The sequence below is a fragment of the Gavia stellata genome, chromosome 1 (assembly GCF_030936135.1).
Source record: "Gavia stellata isolate bGavSte3 chromosome 1, bGavSte3.hap2, whole genome shotgun sequence".
Classification (NCBI taxonomy): Eukaryota; Metazoa; Chordata; class Aves; order Gaviiformes; family Gaviidae; genus Gavia; species Gavia stellata.
Window position 1 is genome coordinate 117,386,139 of NC_082594.1, and position 16,130 is coordinate 117,402,268.

Sequence of the window (16,130 nt, forward strand, 5' to 3'; positions counted from 1 at the left end):
TCTGGTTCTCGGAGAGCTTTGGATTTGCTTGAACTGCTGAAAGCAAGTCCCTAGTCACACTAGAACAGATTGGCTGTGTGACTGAGTACCCTGTTAGCTGAGGAGGGTAATCACTTTGGTGACTTAATTTCAGCTGTCTCTATCTCCTTGCTCGGTTAAGTGATGGGATTTTATTTAACAGGTTTTAATTGGGTCCCTCCGTATGCAGGAAACAACTCTGTGTTCACCTTTCAGGCTAGTGGAAATACCAGTACCTTGCAAGAGATGGACATGATGCTGGGTCAGGAATGATGACAGGTGGGAGTGACTGGTACTGAAATGCTACTAATACCTTGAATGGTTCAAAGTGTGTCTTCTGCAAATGTTTCTTGGTGTATATAGATTTGTTGTCACTGAGTTGGTTGCAACTTTGTGGATTGATTATTGTAAAAGGGGAAAAAAAGGGCAGCTGCTTATATCTGTTTGACATGTAGCCTTTTGCGCTACATCTCCTTGGGAAATTTGCGTATCAACATCCTAAATTCTACTGCCTAGTTTGTTTTGGAAACTGGTAGTTTCCATGCTGCTAATGCTAGGTTTTGTCAAAAAGATGCTGCATGCCATCAGCAGTTGGCAACATGACTGGTATTTTTATAACAGTTTCACTTGAAATAGTACTAATAACCAGTGCTGACCTAGAGGGAAGCTTTTGTTCCAGCCAGTGATGTGTCCATCTCTACTGTCCACACCTTGGGTTTTGGGGGTGTGGGTTTTTTTTGTTTGTTTTCGTCTACAACTTCTGATCCGTAATACTCTCATTTCTCTATTAGACGTTGTGACAGTTTTAGTAGATTGCTATAGTAATTCTAGGAAAAGTTTGTGATGGTGGGATGCTTTCTTCACTGTCTTGGCCACATGTTGAGCATGTGTACCCAGCTTCTCGCAGTTCTTCAGTTAAGCAAGCTTAGTGATATCCTTTTTTTTGTGGGAAAAACTTGATGTGTTTCAAGGAGACTCTTCTAAGATGTACTGTTTATCTTCTTGTTCCGTGTAGCCCTTCTTTAATCTTAATTCCCATTTTCTGGAATCTTTCCTTGTGCCCAAGGAGTAATCTGCTGTGTTTGTTAGTGACTATGTTAGTATTGCAAGATTAGAGGTAGAACAGATGCCATCAGTTGTTCCAGCTACTCTTTGCACTTTGAATGGGTTTACTTAATTTGCCCCTTTTTCACTGTTTTGGTTTGACTTTGTCAACAAGAACTGTTTACTTGAATTTGAACACTGGTAAACTTACTTGGTCATGGAAGGAAAACCGCTTAAGGGCTGTTGAATGGAAAAATATGATGTCTGGTTTGGAAAGTACCTGAGCTGCTGATTGGTGTCCCAGTCTCCAGTATAGGCAGGGGAGTATTGTTTTGTGATCCCCAAGGAAAAGTTACTAGAACAGGGCTAGATGTTATTGGCCTCAAGCCTAAATAAGCATCTGCCCAAACCTGACGTATGACTGACTCTAATTGGCACATGAAGCAGTGCAACTATAATGCTTACTTGTTCATGGATCTCTCTGCACCTTTTACAAGCATCTCAATTCTATGCTTTCCAGGTTGAGAGAGTGATACACCAGTAAAATTATTTCCTTGGGATCGAACAAGAAATCTGTGGCCTGGCTGGCAAGGGAGCTCAGATGTTTTTTGCTTGTTCCTCATTTCTGGTTAAAAGCATGGGCTTTGGAAGTAAATCTCAGCATAGGTTCTTCTGCTGCCCCATGGTAGAACAATGAGCAGCTCTGCATCATGTGGAGGAGACCACTTGAAAAACTGACTCTGTAGCATGGGAGCAGAAGGTGGTACCAAAGCTTAGTGGCTCTGAAGACTTGTCTTTAAGTTCTGTCAGAGTAGGTGCATGGAGGTATGCAGGGCTGAGATACACGGATGTTACTGACTGCTTTGACAGCTTTGCCACAGTCTGCTTAAGGCTTCTCTGTGAAACTGTTTTCCTTTCACTTGGGGTGACAAGATGCTATTTTTTTGCCTTCATCACTGAGTCAGGCAGAGCTTAGCTGAATGTGCAGAGTCCAAGAGAAAGTGAATGTTGTGTTAGCAGATGCTCTTCTGAGCTTTTCTCTGCTCGAGGGATGAACATTCCCAGAAGCAAGGCGGCCGGAGGTGGTAGGTGTTCATGGGCTAGGTGTCAGCAGCTTTTCTCTCTGTTTCGTAGAGCTGGTAGGGTGCTGCAGGACTGGCTGTGTTACTGAAGACAGGAAGCTCTCTTTCCTTCAGCAGCCTGAACTATTTGATGAGATTGGCAACCCGGGGAGCTGTTGCAGCAGCAGCAAAAAACTGTTCTGGTGATTGGCATTTGAGAGTGAAACTAAACTCTTCTATCCTCCTTTGAGGCAGTGGAATTTAGTTTTAGTTGCTTTGAAACTTAGATGTTAAGATTGGCTGGTGTGACTTTGTCAAGTCATCATTTCTGTAGCTGATGTTGCTTTGTACCATACATGAATGTATGGGGTGTAGACGTCCAGTTTTTGGTGGTGGTGGGCTGCAGGGACAGTCTTTGTGAGGAGAGGCTGGGGCTGCCTTGTGCCTGACACACCCAGTTCCAGCCAGCTCCGCCGGACCCACTGCAGGGCACCACTGAGCCCCTCAGCCGAGCTGGTGACACTTCTGCAATAATGTTTACAACAGGACAAAGCACCACACAGGCAGTGAGCAATTAGAGGAGGAAAAGTGTGAGGAGCAACACTCCAAACCCCAAGGTGAGAGAAGGAGGAGGGGAGAAGGTGCTCCAGGCACTGGGGCAGAGATTCCCCTGCAGCCCCTGGAAGTTTTGGGAGAGACCACGGTGGAGCAAGTATTCCCCTGCAGCATGTGGAGAGGACCATGCTGGAGCAGGTATTCATACTGCGGCCCATGGATGACCCCAGGCTGGAGTGGGTTCTCCTGAAGAACTGCAAGCTCACGGGAAGAACCCATGCTGGAGCAGCGAAAGGTGTGAGGAGGGAGGAGCTGTTATGGACTGACCACAACCCTCCATCTTCCCCTGGCTGCCTGGGAGTGGAGGAGGTAGAGGAGTTGCGAATGAAGGAATGAAGTTGAGCTGGGGGGAAAAAAAGGGGTGGGGGAAAGGTATTTTACTTTTTGTCTTTGTTTCTCACTGTCTAACTCTATTTTCATTGGCAATAAATTAAATTTAATTTTCCCCAAGTCAAGTCTGTTCTGCCTGGGACAGTAATTGGTAAGTGATCTCCCTGTCCTTATCTCTACCTATGAGCATTTTCATCTTATTTTCTCCCCCTGTCCTGTCTGGGAAGGGATAGTGAGAGAGTGGCTGGGTGGGCATCTGGCAGCCAGCCAAGGTCAGCCCACCACAGTGACATGCTAGAACATTGTGGTGGGTTGACCTGGTCTGGACCCCAGGTGCCCACCAAAGCCGCTCTATCACTCCCCTCCTCAGCTGGACAGGGGAGAGAAAATATAACGAAAGGCTCGTGGGTTGAGATAAGGACAGGGAGAGATCATTCACTATTACCGTCATGAGCAAAACAGACTCGACTTGGGGAAATTAATTTAATCTATTGCCAATCAATTAATGAGAAATAAAACCACATCTTAAAACACCTTCCCCCCATCCCTCCCTTCTTCCTGGGCTTAACTTTACTCCTGAATTCTCAAAGTCCTCCTGCACAGGGAGATGGGGAATGGGGGTTGTGGTCAGTTCATCGCATGTTGTCTCTGCTTCTCCTTCCTCCTCAGGGGCAGGAATCCTCACACTCTTCCCCTGCTCCAGCATGGGCTCCCTCCCATGGGAGACAGTCCTCCATGAACTTCTCCAACATGGGTCCTTCCCACAGGCTACAGTTCTTCACGAACTGCTCCAACGTGGGTCCCTTCCATGGGGTGCAGTCCGTCAGGAACAGACTGCTCCAGTGTGGGCCCCCCCTGGGGTCACAAGTCCTGCCAGCAAATCTGCTCCTGCGTGGGCTCGTTTTTCCATGGGTCCACAGGTCCTGCCAGGAGCCTGCTCCAGCGTGGGCTTCCCAGGGGGTCACAGCCTCCTTCGGGCATCCACCTGCGCTGGTATGTGGTCCTCCACGGGCTGCAGGTGGGTATCTGCTCCACCGTGGACCTCCATGGGCTGCAGGGGCACAGCCTGCCTCACCATGGTCTTCACCACGGGCTGCAGGGGAATCTCTGCTCCGGCACCTGGAGCACCTCCTCCCCCTCCTTCTTCACTGACCTTGGTGTCTGCAGAGTTGTTTCTCTCACATATTCTCACTCCTCTCCTCCAGCTGCAATTGCTCAGTGTTTTTTTTTTTTTTCTCCCCTTCTTAAATATGTTATCCCAGAGGCACTACCACCGTCACTGGTTGGCTCAGCCTTGGCCAGCGGCGGGGTCCCTCTTGGAGCCGGCTGGCATTGGCTCTATCGGACATGGGGAAAGCTTCTAGCAGCTTCTCACAGAAGCTACCCCTGTAGCCCCCATGGCCAAAACCTTGCCACGCAAACCCAATATGTCGAAATATATATGTATATATGCATTTTTATATCTATACACCTAATAAGACTTCAGACGAGATAACACCATGATGGATTTCTGGTGTGGAGATGGTCAGACAGTCTATTTTTTGTTACACTGACATATGTCCTTAATACTTGTGTGTTGTCCTTATGAAATACAGCATGGTTTTCTCCTAGGTGGAATGGCTGGCATGGATTTCATTTCCATGTTAAGGCTAAATTATGTCAATGAATTCTTTCTGTGGAAATTTGATCCAGCGTCTGGATACCTTAACAGATCTTGTGGAGTTTCAGAGGAACAATTTGGGCATGTCTGCTCCTGTCTATTAAGACCATGAAAGCTAGTATTTTTCCACCAGGTGTTTTATCTAGAGTGAAGAAATGATGGCTATGGGGACATAAATGCCTGTAATGGCAGTAGGGGACTATAACTTTGTGCTGGTTTTCTGAAATGTTTTGTAGGGGTCTTGCTGCTATTGTTTCATGCTGATTGCACAGGGAAACTGTGCTTTGTGGGAGAGAGAACTAAATATCATGCAACTGTAGTTAAGAGTGATGTCAACAGTAGACTTTGTTTCACAACATGCTTGACATTAAGTAAGAGTATTTCTTAATGAAAGCACTGTTTCACAAGTGTATATTGTTTTTGTGACTTATGACCCCTAGTCATTAGAAAATCCCTCATGCTCCTTTCTGATGGAACTTCTGGACTGCTGGGGAAACCATAGTGAACATATCAATACACTGACTTTTTTGTCATTTTATTGAGACCTTTGTATGTAAACTGCTCAAACTCTGTTGTATTAATGCATTTCTTTCCATTTTCTTGGTCTGCAACTCTGTCATCAGCTTGTTACCTGTAGCAGCCTGTCTGAATCTTTTCATCTTTCTTTCATCAGACTTTTTGATTATTTCCTGATCTTTCATCCATAAGAGACTTTATTTATAAATTATATAAACAACTGTATTACCAGGCATCTTTAAGATAAATGAAGCAAGTTGCTTGAATTAATTAATAAACTGATGACTAGCCATTTCAAGAGGAAGGGAGTGTAACACTTTTCCCAGTGGTGAATGGGAACTGTAGCAGCTGTAAGCATCCAGTATTTAGTGATCTGATAAAAGTTTCTGCTTAGGCTGTGTTTGTGCTTGTGGAAATAAGATGCCCATGATTACAGTGTTAGTTGTTTGCATTCTTGGTTTGTTAGGACTCCTGGTGATCAGGCAGAGTTGGATCCAGGGGAACTGAGTTTATTTTGGTGTGTTCATAGCCTTAATTAACAGAACTTTTTCATTGGATCCAAGATCTCAGTGGAGACTATGGTCTACAAATACATTTTTTATTAGCTGTGTGTTAATTAGTGTAAACCTTCAGTGCAAGGAAGGATTTCCTTGTGATGTGCTACCAAACCAAATTTTCAACCTTTGCCTAGTAGAGTGGGGGCCCTATCTCTGTATACAAAAATATAGTAATAAAACAATTCTTGCCCAAAAGATTTTTTTTTTTTTGATAGCCAGTATGAAACAAGTGTAAGCAACCAGGGGATACAAGTAAAAGTAGGAAAAAACACTTCAGCTTTAGTAGGTATTGTTCTCCAGCGCTGGCAGCTTAGGCAGTGTTGAATTTATACAGATGCTGTTACTAAATGTTTTGGAGGCACTAAGGAGAGCTTGAAGGAAGTGAAATAAGTTTGCAGTTTTTAAGCAGATCCTTCCAAGTGTGAGGGACAGCGTTTAGGAGAAGGTACAACAATGTGGATTTGAAAAGTCTGATGAGATCAATGCTCTAACATGGTTGGGAGCAAGAGTCTCAATACTGGAACAGGGATGAGTGCTTGGATGCTTGGTGTCATTTAAATGACTGTGGCATGCGTAGGTGAATCTCTATAGCCCCAAGTAACCTTGCTATGTCAACTCATGACCTTGTAACTTGTTTCTGGGGAGTGCACCATAATTTGTGTTTAATTGAGGACATAGCTTTGAATGTAAGCAGTTAGTGGTAGTGGACAAGGGGAAGAATCCAGACTTTGACGTGTAAGATAGCCAGTCACATAGGCTGTGTCTCCTGTGCAGATTAAATTGCCAGCACATGTGACTTGGTGAGTCTCAGCCGACCTGGCCAAAGATGTCCCGGACAGGACATCTCAGAGGAGGACTCCCGGCAGTGTGCTGTAGACAGTGATTGGCCATCTTTAAGAGTTTTTTGATCAAGGTGTACCCCATTTCAAAGATACCAGTTAAATTCACTTACCAGTGCAATCCTGCAGTCCTTCATGCTAATCTGGTGAAAACCATAAGCTTGACTGCTCTTAATCTCACTGAAAGCTAAATAGTTAACCACAATTTGGTTAACTAACTAGATGCAAACTCTTGTGGTTCTGAATGCTTGTCTGCTGTCAATTCTGAATGACCTTATCGTCCTATATGTTGCTGCTTGGTAACTGTAAAGGCTTGTTCCACAGGGGTGATTTCAGAGCAGTGTATCGTTGCCACTCTTAGGAGTATCAGTGACGGCATAGTGCCTGGGGGTTGTTGAGTTGGGCCAAGGTTGAACTATGTGAAAACATGTAGCTTTTTCACTAGTTTTGTGTAACCTGTCAGACATGCTGGTCTTATTACGAAGAAACTGAGAAGCTCTGCATCTTCAGATCTGCTTAAACTACTGGAGAGCTACACCTTCAGAGTTAGCAAGGTCTTGTTTATTCGCAGCAAGTAAGTTAAAACAGTATTAAGTCAATAAAGCTGATGAGGTGGCAGCGCTGCATAATGAATAAAGCTTGCACTGGGCATGTGTATGTTGAGTACTACATCTTCTGTAGTCAGCTCATGGAAGAAAGCAGTGATCTTCTATATGCAATGTCTTCCTCTTCTTAATGTCACCCTTGGAGCAGTTTGGTTAACAGGAACTGCGATACTTACTGGTCTGTTACTGACCATCTCTCCAGAGCAAAAAGGGCATCGCAGTAACAAAGGCCAAGATACAAAATGGAGTTTTTAGACTGATGTCAGTTGAGCGGGTGGCTAGAAGCTCTGAAAGACTCTGCCTTGACCTCAGAAGAGTTCAAAGTCAAAAATGCTGTATAGGTTATGAGTTGGAGAGGCAAGTGGCAGGTCTGTGGTGATAAATGCAGTTGCAGAGGGCTCTGGGGGAAGAAATGAGCTCTGGTTTAGTCCCATTTAGCATGAGCTGACAACTTAGCATTGACAAAGATGTCAGACTGAGACGACTCTTTGAACATAAGGAGACAGATCCTGAGCAGAGACACAGATCTGAGTAGTCAGTGCAGTGATGGGAGCTGAACTTGTTTTGCAGATGAGATCCCTGAGACAAGATACTGAGGAAAGAGAGACCTGAGAATAGAGAGAGCGTTGATGAAGAATGAAGATCCATGATGGGACCAATAAGAAAAGATTAGTAAGTAAGAGTAGTAAGATTAGTAAGTCAGTAAGAGTATGAGTGTTGTGTCCTATTTCAAGAATAAGAGGATTGTATGAGAAGGAATGTCGTGGTTTAACCCCAGCTGGCAACTAAGCCCCACACAGCTGCTCGCTCACTCCCCCCAGGTGGGATGGAGGAGAGAATCGGAAGAGTAAAAGTGAGAAAACTCGTGGGTTGAGACAAAGACAGTTTAATAGGTCAAGCAAAAGCTGTGCAGGCAAGCAAAGCAAAACAAGGAATTAATTCGCTACTTCCCGTCGGCAGGCAGGTGTTCAGCCATCTCTAGGAAAGCAGGGCTCCATCACGTGTAATGGTTACTTGGGAAGACAAAGGCCATCACTCCGAATGTCTCCCCCCTTCCTTCTTCTTCCCGCAGCTTTATATGCTGAGCATGACGTTGTGTGGTATGGAATACCCCTTTGGTCAGTTGGGGTCAGCTGTCCCGGCTGCGTCCCCTCCCAACTCCTTGTGTACCCCCAGCCCACTGGCTGGTGGGGTGGGGTGAGAAGCAGAGAAGGCCTTGACTCTGTGTAAGCCCTGCTCAGCAGTAACTGAAACATCCCTGTGTATCAACACTGTTTCCAGCACAAATCCAAAACACAGCCCCATACTAGCTACTATGAAGAAAAGGAACTCTATCCCAGCCAAAACCAGCACAAGGAAGTTGAGGGTGGAGTCTGAGTCTTTTCATGGAAGTGTGGGGGCTGAAAATGTAGCTGGTGAGAGTTGATGTAATTGGAGTAAAGCTGCTTCAACAATACTAGAGATGAAAAAGAAATGGCTGAAGAAGCACAGGTGATATTTTTCCAACAATTTTGATGGTAGGTGAGAAAAATAGAAGCATCTTTCTGCTGAAAAGAATTAAAGCAATTGAAGGCTGGAAGAGATATTCAGAGGGAAATATTGGGGCTACGGGCAGTTGGACAGGGTGATGGGATCAAGGGCGATCTATGGGAGAAGAGCAAATGTTTATCTTTGCCATATGTGCCTTGCAGACCTTCGTTTCCTAAAGCTCTCTTCTCTCTCAGTCTCCTGTGATGAATTTTTTTCCTCTTGAGAGGAGCTAAGGCTGAGTAAGCTTGAGGAATGGAGCAGTGGGTAAGTGTGACTGCAATATGACTCAAACCTCAACTTTCTCCAACTGAAATATTTAAATAGATGGAGTAGCTGGAAGAAGGATGTAATCCTGGCAAATGTGGCATGAGAAGGAAAAGAGCTAGAGCTGGAGATGATCCACGTGGATTTTATTATGGCAGAGGAGGCCAAAGACTTCAAGGTAGTGGGAACTGCCACCATATCAGTGAAAGTATGGGAGTAGAGGGCTAAGGGTGAACAAATGTCAAATATTATGGCCTCTCTACCACTTCCAAACAATCACGTTAGTATTTGAGGATTTTATGTCTCATGCTGTAAGAAAACAGAGGCAGAAAAAATTTTTTTGAAGTGGTGCACACTGAAAGAGCAAGTAAATTGAGGAACTTTTTTTAGGCTGGCAGGAGAGAATGAGCAAAGAAAAACATGAAGTTGAGACAACAATAGGACATACGAACATTAAACTTGCTGGAAATATCTGCACAAGATTACATAGTCCCTGCCTTCCCAGACTGTAGGGAGAAGTCGGATTTTTTTTTTTCTTTTGCTTTGCTGCAGTTCTCTCACAGGTTGCTAGTGAGTTAGAACAGTGACTTCTTTAGATTAAGCAGATCTGTACTACCCACTGCCTGTGTGTGGCAAGGAGTTCTCCGTACCACGTACAAGCAGACAATGTCTGTGCAGACTCTTTTCCTCCTACACAAATGCTGAGGGCATCTTGCTTGTTTTATGCTTGAAAGGGAGGCTTGTTCTGTGGCTTGGACTCAAAACAATGGATTTTTTTTTTTTCTTTTCTACTCCATTAGCTGGAAAAAATACATAAAGCACAGCAGCTCTGAGTTCATTTCATTGAATTGCTAGAAGCCTTTGTATGTTCCAAATAAATATTTGGTAATTGTTTTACAAAAGAATATTTTTTGGCCCATAGTCAGAGTATGTACAAGAGAAAGGAAGCTCTGATACTACCTCTTGATGAAAATCCCCCTCCCTTAGGGTGCTGTTTCTCTTTCACTCATTTGAAATAAGAGCAATGATGACAGGGGAGTCCAAGGGATCAGGGATAACCTGACAGGACTGAGGAGTTAGTGAGTTTGAGAAGTGAACAGCATGGACTCTGAATGGCAAAGTGAATGAATGGTGGTTTCTTCTGGTTGTGGTTATTGTAATCAAACTGGTATGCTTAATTCTCCCCCCGCTGCAGTGCCTGCCTGCTCATTCCGTGTCCCCTGGGCATGTGCTCTGCCTTCCCCTGGCTTGCCATGCTGGTTGGGTGAGAGACAGTGGTGCCTACAAAGCTATGGTAATTGTTTGGTGTGCCCAGATGGCCAGGGTGTTTTAATCTTTCTCATTGTTTGGCCATTTCATTGACTGAGCTACAGCTTCCAGAGCTCGCAGGCAGTCTGTATTGCAGGGCCAGCTGCCTCTACCTGCTGTGTTTGTGGCCGTGTGCCGCAGTGGGTCAGCTGGAGTTGCCCAACAGATTCGGTAGTCTTGGGGCGAGGGAGGAAGACGGGAAGTGGCACAGCTCACGTAAGCTTTGTTTTCTTGGGGAACGAGACTTAAAGTTGCATATGGAAAAGATGGTTTCTGAAATTCTCTACGGAGCATGGGCTTTGCTTAATTTTAAGCTCCGATAAAATAACCTGGTTTATGGCAAATCTACACCTTAGGATGGTCATATCACTTGAAAGAAGCTTACTGTCTCACTTTTGAAGGTTGCTGAGCTGGTAGCTCTCACTGTCTAAAAGCATAAACCCCATGATTTAAGGACTAACGTAGGTGGGTTTTTCTTATTTGTTTTGTTTTGTTTTTTTTTAAACTGTCTTCATCTGGAATCTTTCTCTTCAGTTTGCCTGCTTCCAAGAGCTAGTTTATTCAAAGTTGAGAAATACATCAGCTAAGATTATTCAAAGTTGAGAAATAAATCAGCTAAGATACTGAAGAAGCAGGAAGGCTTGCTTTCCTCTTCTAATAAGGGAGGAAACCCCCTGAATTTAAGATATTGTAGCCCAGGAACATAGAATCATGTGAGCAGAAGCAGGTTACTAGTACTATCTCTCTGCTGAAAACCATGGTTTAATAAAAATCAAAACTTACGTTTGAGTTACCGGGGGCACATGTCACATGTGCACCCACCCACAATGATTTTGCAAGATTTTTGCTTTCACATGTATGTGACACAAATGTTCAAAGACATTCTTTTGTGATGTCACAAGATCACGCTTTGTTTCTTAGCATAAACTTGAATGAATGTACAGCTGTATCTTTGCTAAAATCTGGATAGGGACAGTGTCTTTGCAGTTTAAAAGGTGCCAGATAAAGAATATGTTCAACAGGTTTTCTGAATCATGATGATTTTCACTTACTCTGTAGGAAAACTACCAGTACAAGTACACTATTAACCTTGATTACTTTAAATTTGGGGGATGGTTGTGGTCTGCTTGCTGTTTTCATCGTGCATAAGCCTCATGGTAGGAAAAAATTAAACTACTGTCATGCTTCTGAACTGTAGTTGAGTGATTATTTATGAGGTATTGCACAGAAAGACCTTGAAGCATGCCAGAGAGCAGAAGCAGATGATGTAGCTGGGAGCCAGAGAGGTTTACTCCTCAGGTTTCTGGAGGTGAGCTTTATTCTACCTACAGCTGAGAAAAACTGAAGATGGGAAACAAGATGTGAGCCAGAGAGGAAACTGAATAATAGCTGGGTCCAAGATGTTAGTTCCTCCCATGTGGCTTATTTATCACAATGTCTGCTGGCAGGTAGTAGGAAAGAGTTTTAAACGGATCCTTTGCACCATAGAATTGACTTCCGCAAACTGTTGTAGAGGAAACATCTGTGGATGGAAAACGTCCTGTAACAGATAATACAAGGAAAGAGAAGTGAACTGGCCTGCTCTATACTTGTTTGTATTGCAGGTATAATGCAATATCTGTGCACACACTTGATGTAGGAGTTGTTGATGTCTCTTCTCTTTTCTCCTTACAGGCAATGTGATATGAACAGTTACCACTTCAACTACCTGATTCTTGAAACAGCACTGATGCCACTTGTTCTCCTTCTTTCTTCTCTTTACCTTTCCCATACAGTCAAAGTATCAGCAGTAGAGGTCAACACACCGGAGGAGATATTTGTGGAGAATGGGACAGACGCAAAGCTTCCATGCACATTTACATCTGTGGAAGTGATCAGCAGCGCAGCATCTGTTTCTTGGAGTTTTCAACCAGAGGGAGCTGCAACTCGTATCTCAGTAAGGAATGGCTGTAGGGGAACAAACCTGGGAGGGGAGGCTGTGATAAGTGTGCAGAGGTCGTCTTGTTGTTTCTGAGGAGCAAGCAAATACGGATTGGAGCCTCCTTCCATGTGTCTTGTCTCCATCACTGTGATTTTAGGGGGGCTTTTTTAGAGTTGTTTAAAAGTATTGCCATATGCTAATCTCTGCAAAGGCTGGAGTGTGCAGTGACTGTAAAATATACTAGTAGTTTGTTAGAGGAGAGGGGTGTTGATGTGGTAGCAGTATGTATGAGGTGGATGAGCATCTAGGAATCTTCTAAGTTCTATATCCTCTAGCACTTGAAATGAGCTGCGGAGCTGTGTGCTGAATGATAGCGGTCACAGAATTTGAATTACTACTGTTACAGTGTTACATCGTGTGTTGTGCATGTTGCTTATTTTCTGCTTGTGTACTCTATAACCTCTATTTGAAAGGGTTTAAAATAAGACCAGTCTGCCTGGTTTCAGAACAGAATTGAATTGCTCAAATCGATAAGCAGTTACATCCTCATATTTTAGTTATTTGACAAGTAAAAAAATCAGACTAGCAAGCAACTTAGCCTAATAATAATTGCCATCACTCATTTCCTGTCTGTTAAGCCCAAGTATGCTCAGATCCTTTGGGTGTGAACCTTCAAAGAAGTGGCTTTCGTAGGTTGCTAGATGTCTTCTTCCTTTGTCATGTAAGCTGTGCATATCTGGTGGGGAACATTGTCACAAAGGATGAGGAAAAGGCTGAGGTACTTAATGCCTTCTTTGCCTCAGTCTTTAACAGCCACACCAGGTATCCTCAGGGTATCCGTCTCCCTGAGCTGGAAGACAAGGATGGAGTGCAAAATAGGCTCCCCATGATCCAGGAGGAAGCAGTTAACGACCTGCTATGCCACCTGGACACTCATAAGTCTATGGGGCCTGATGGCATCCACCCAAGGGTGCTGAGGGAGCTGGCGGAGGAGCTTGCCAAGCCGCTCTCCATCATTTATCAACAGTCCTGGTCAACGGGGGAGGTCCCAGATGACTGGAGGCTTGCCAACGTGACGCCCATCTACAAGAAGGGTCGGAAGGAGGATCCGGGGAACTACAAGCCTGTCAGCCTGACCTCGGTGCCGGGGAAGGTTATGGAGAGGCTCATCTTGAGGGCGCTCACGGGACACGTGCAGGATAACCAAGGGATCAGGCCCAGCCAGCACGGGTTCATGAAAGGCAGGTCCTGCTTGACCAACCTGATGTCCTTCTATGACCAGGTGACCCGCCTAGTGGATGAGGGGAAGGCTGTCGATGTTGTCTGCCTGGACTTCAGCAAAGCCTTTGACACTGTTCCCCACAGTATTCTCCTAGAGAAGCTGGCGGCCCGTGGTTTAGACAGGTACACTCTTCGCTGGGTAAAAAACTGGCTGGATGGCCGAGCCCAGAGAGTTGTAGTGAATGGGGTGAAATCCAGTTGGCGGCCGGTCACAAGCGGAGTCCCCCAGGGCTCAGTTTTGGGACCGGTCTTGTTTAATGTCTTTATTGATGATCTGGATGAGGGGATAGAGTGCTCCCTCAGCAAGTTTGCAGACGACACCAAGTTGGGAGGGAGTGTTGATCTGCTGGAGGGTAGGAAGGCTCTGCAGAGGGATCTGGACAGGCTGGATCGATGGGCTGAGGCCAATTGTATGAGGTTCAACAAGGCCAAGTGCCGGGTCCTGCACTTTGGTCACAACAACCCCAGGCAGCGCTACAGGCTTGGGGATGAGTGGCTGGAAAGCTCCCCCGCAGAAAAGGACCTGGGGGTGTTGATCGACAGCCGGCTGAAGATGAGCCAGCAGTGTGCCCAGGTGGCCAAGAAGGCCAACGGCATCCTGGCTTGTATCAGAAATGGTGTGGCCAGCAGGAGCAGGGAGGTGATCATGCCTCTGTACTTGGCTCTGGTGAGGCCGCACCTCGAATCCTGTGTTCAGTTTTGGGCCCCTCACTCCAAGAAGGACATTGAGGTGCTGGAGCGTGTCCAGAGAAGGGCGATGAAGCTGGTGAGGGGTCTGGAACACAAGTCTGATGAGGAGCGGCTGAGGGAACTGGGGTTGTTCAGTCTGGAGAAGAGGAGGCTGAGGGGAGACCTTATCGCTCTCTACAACTACCTGAAAGGAGGTTGCAGAGAGGTGGGTGCTGGTCTCTTCTCCCAAGTGACTAGTGACAGGACTAGAGGAAATGGCCTCAAGTTGCGCCAGGGGAGGTTCAGGCTGGATATTAGGAAAAAGTTCTTTACTGAGAGTAGTGAAACATTGGAACAGGCTGCCCAGGGAGGTGGTGGAGTCACCTTCCCTGGAGGTATTCAAGGAGCGTGTGGATGTGGCATTGTGGGATGTAGCTTGATGGGCATGGTGCTGTGTGGTGTTGGGTGGGTTGGTTTTTGGTGTGTTGTGGTTTGTTGTTGTTGTGTGGTGTGGGTTTTTTTGTTTTTTGTTTTTTTTTTTTAGGTTGGACTTGATGATCTTACAGGTCTTTTCCAACCTTAGTGATTCTGTGATTCTGTGAATCTGAGCTCTCTGACACTTCTGCTTCCCTCTTATTCCTTGTCCTGAGTGAGAATTTAGAGGAAGCAGAACAAGGGACTCTGGGGCAGCAGGGAAGATGCGGGGACAGCAGGTTGCTCAGCCTGTTAGTGTTTGTCTCCCCTCCTCTGCTGCAGACATGAGATCGTTTAAACTCTAGGAGCCTTTCAATGGTCAGAACAGAGATGATCCAAAACAGTGTATGAGCATCTTGCTCAATATATAGAGCTCTGAAGAATCAGCTTCTGAACTCTCAGTGAATAAATATTTAGTTTTGAAAAGGGACCTCTTTTTGGGAAGCCAAAGCAGTAGCTGGGCAAAAGCTTAAGGAAGTAGGGCATATTTCCTGCCAATGTTGAACAGGATGGGTGAAAAGAAGCCATCTGTTTGTATGTTTTCCACTCCCCGTAGAAATATCCACCATACATCCTGTTTTGCCCTTCCCTTTCTGCATCACTGTCCAAACCCCTTATTGTAGAAATACAACGCCAGGACATAACATTTTTTTGGAAGTGAAGTCAATTTAGACATTCTACCTGGATGTAGTTATCGGCACAACTGAGAGAAAAGCAAATTATCTTTTGGCAGAAGTGACCCAGCATGATCTGATGTTAATTGCCTGTTTCTTTTGAGGGGCTGGGGGAGGTATAGAGGGAAGATTTTTTTTTTTTTTAATGAGCCCAAGTCATGTCAATTACATGGCTTGACGGGCATTAATTTGAAAGATTAATCTCATTATCAGCTTATGTCTGAGCTAAGTCCATGCTTCTCCTGAAAAGGATGGTCCTGTGCCTCTTTAGAATCAGCACTGGCAATCTTGTGGCCATGTGGTGAGGCTGACTTGACTGAAAACTTCCCCTGCTTGTCCCCTTCCCCTGTCCACATGCCCGGTTATAGAGACGTCTCTGCCTGAATGAAACATCTAATGACAGCAGAGTTTCACAATCGGCTTAAACTGGTCTAAACCCATCAACTTTAGGTTTCAAAAGAAGTCTCATGTTAAATCACTTAATCATAGGCATGGAGTGGCTTGAGTCACTTGGCTTGTGTTTCAGGACATATTTTACTTTGTGATTTCTCCTCCCCCAGGTGAGGACACCTAGAGAGCTGAGGAATCTGCCTCTTGCCTTCTAGACTTCCAGTCGGATGACTCCCCCTGTGCACAGGGGTGTGGTAATGCAGTGCCTCTGTGCTAAAGGTTATAATCCAGCTGGAAATGCTGCAGACTGATGCAGATTTCCTCTGAAATGTTGAGAGATGACTGTGTGCTAGCAGACTTCCTACCGGATGAGA

General features: G+C 45.1%; 1 protein-coding gene across 1 annotated transcript in view; it reads left to right on the forward strand.

Moving 5' to 3' along the window:
- The window catches only part of MPZL1 (myelin protein zero like 1), a 45,632-nt gene that overhangs the window by 6,519 nt on the left and 22,983 nt on the right, over positions 1 to 16,130 (forward strand). The window contains exon 2 of the mRNA XM_059821264.1: positions 12,123 to 12,283. Coding sequence (XP_059677247.1) covers positions 12,123 to 12,283 — 161 coding nt within the window. The remainder of the gene's footprint in view (positions 1 to 12,122; positions 12,284 to 16,130) is intronic.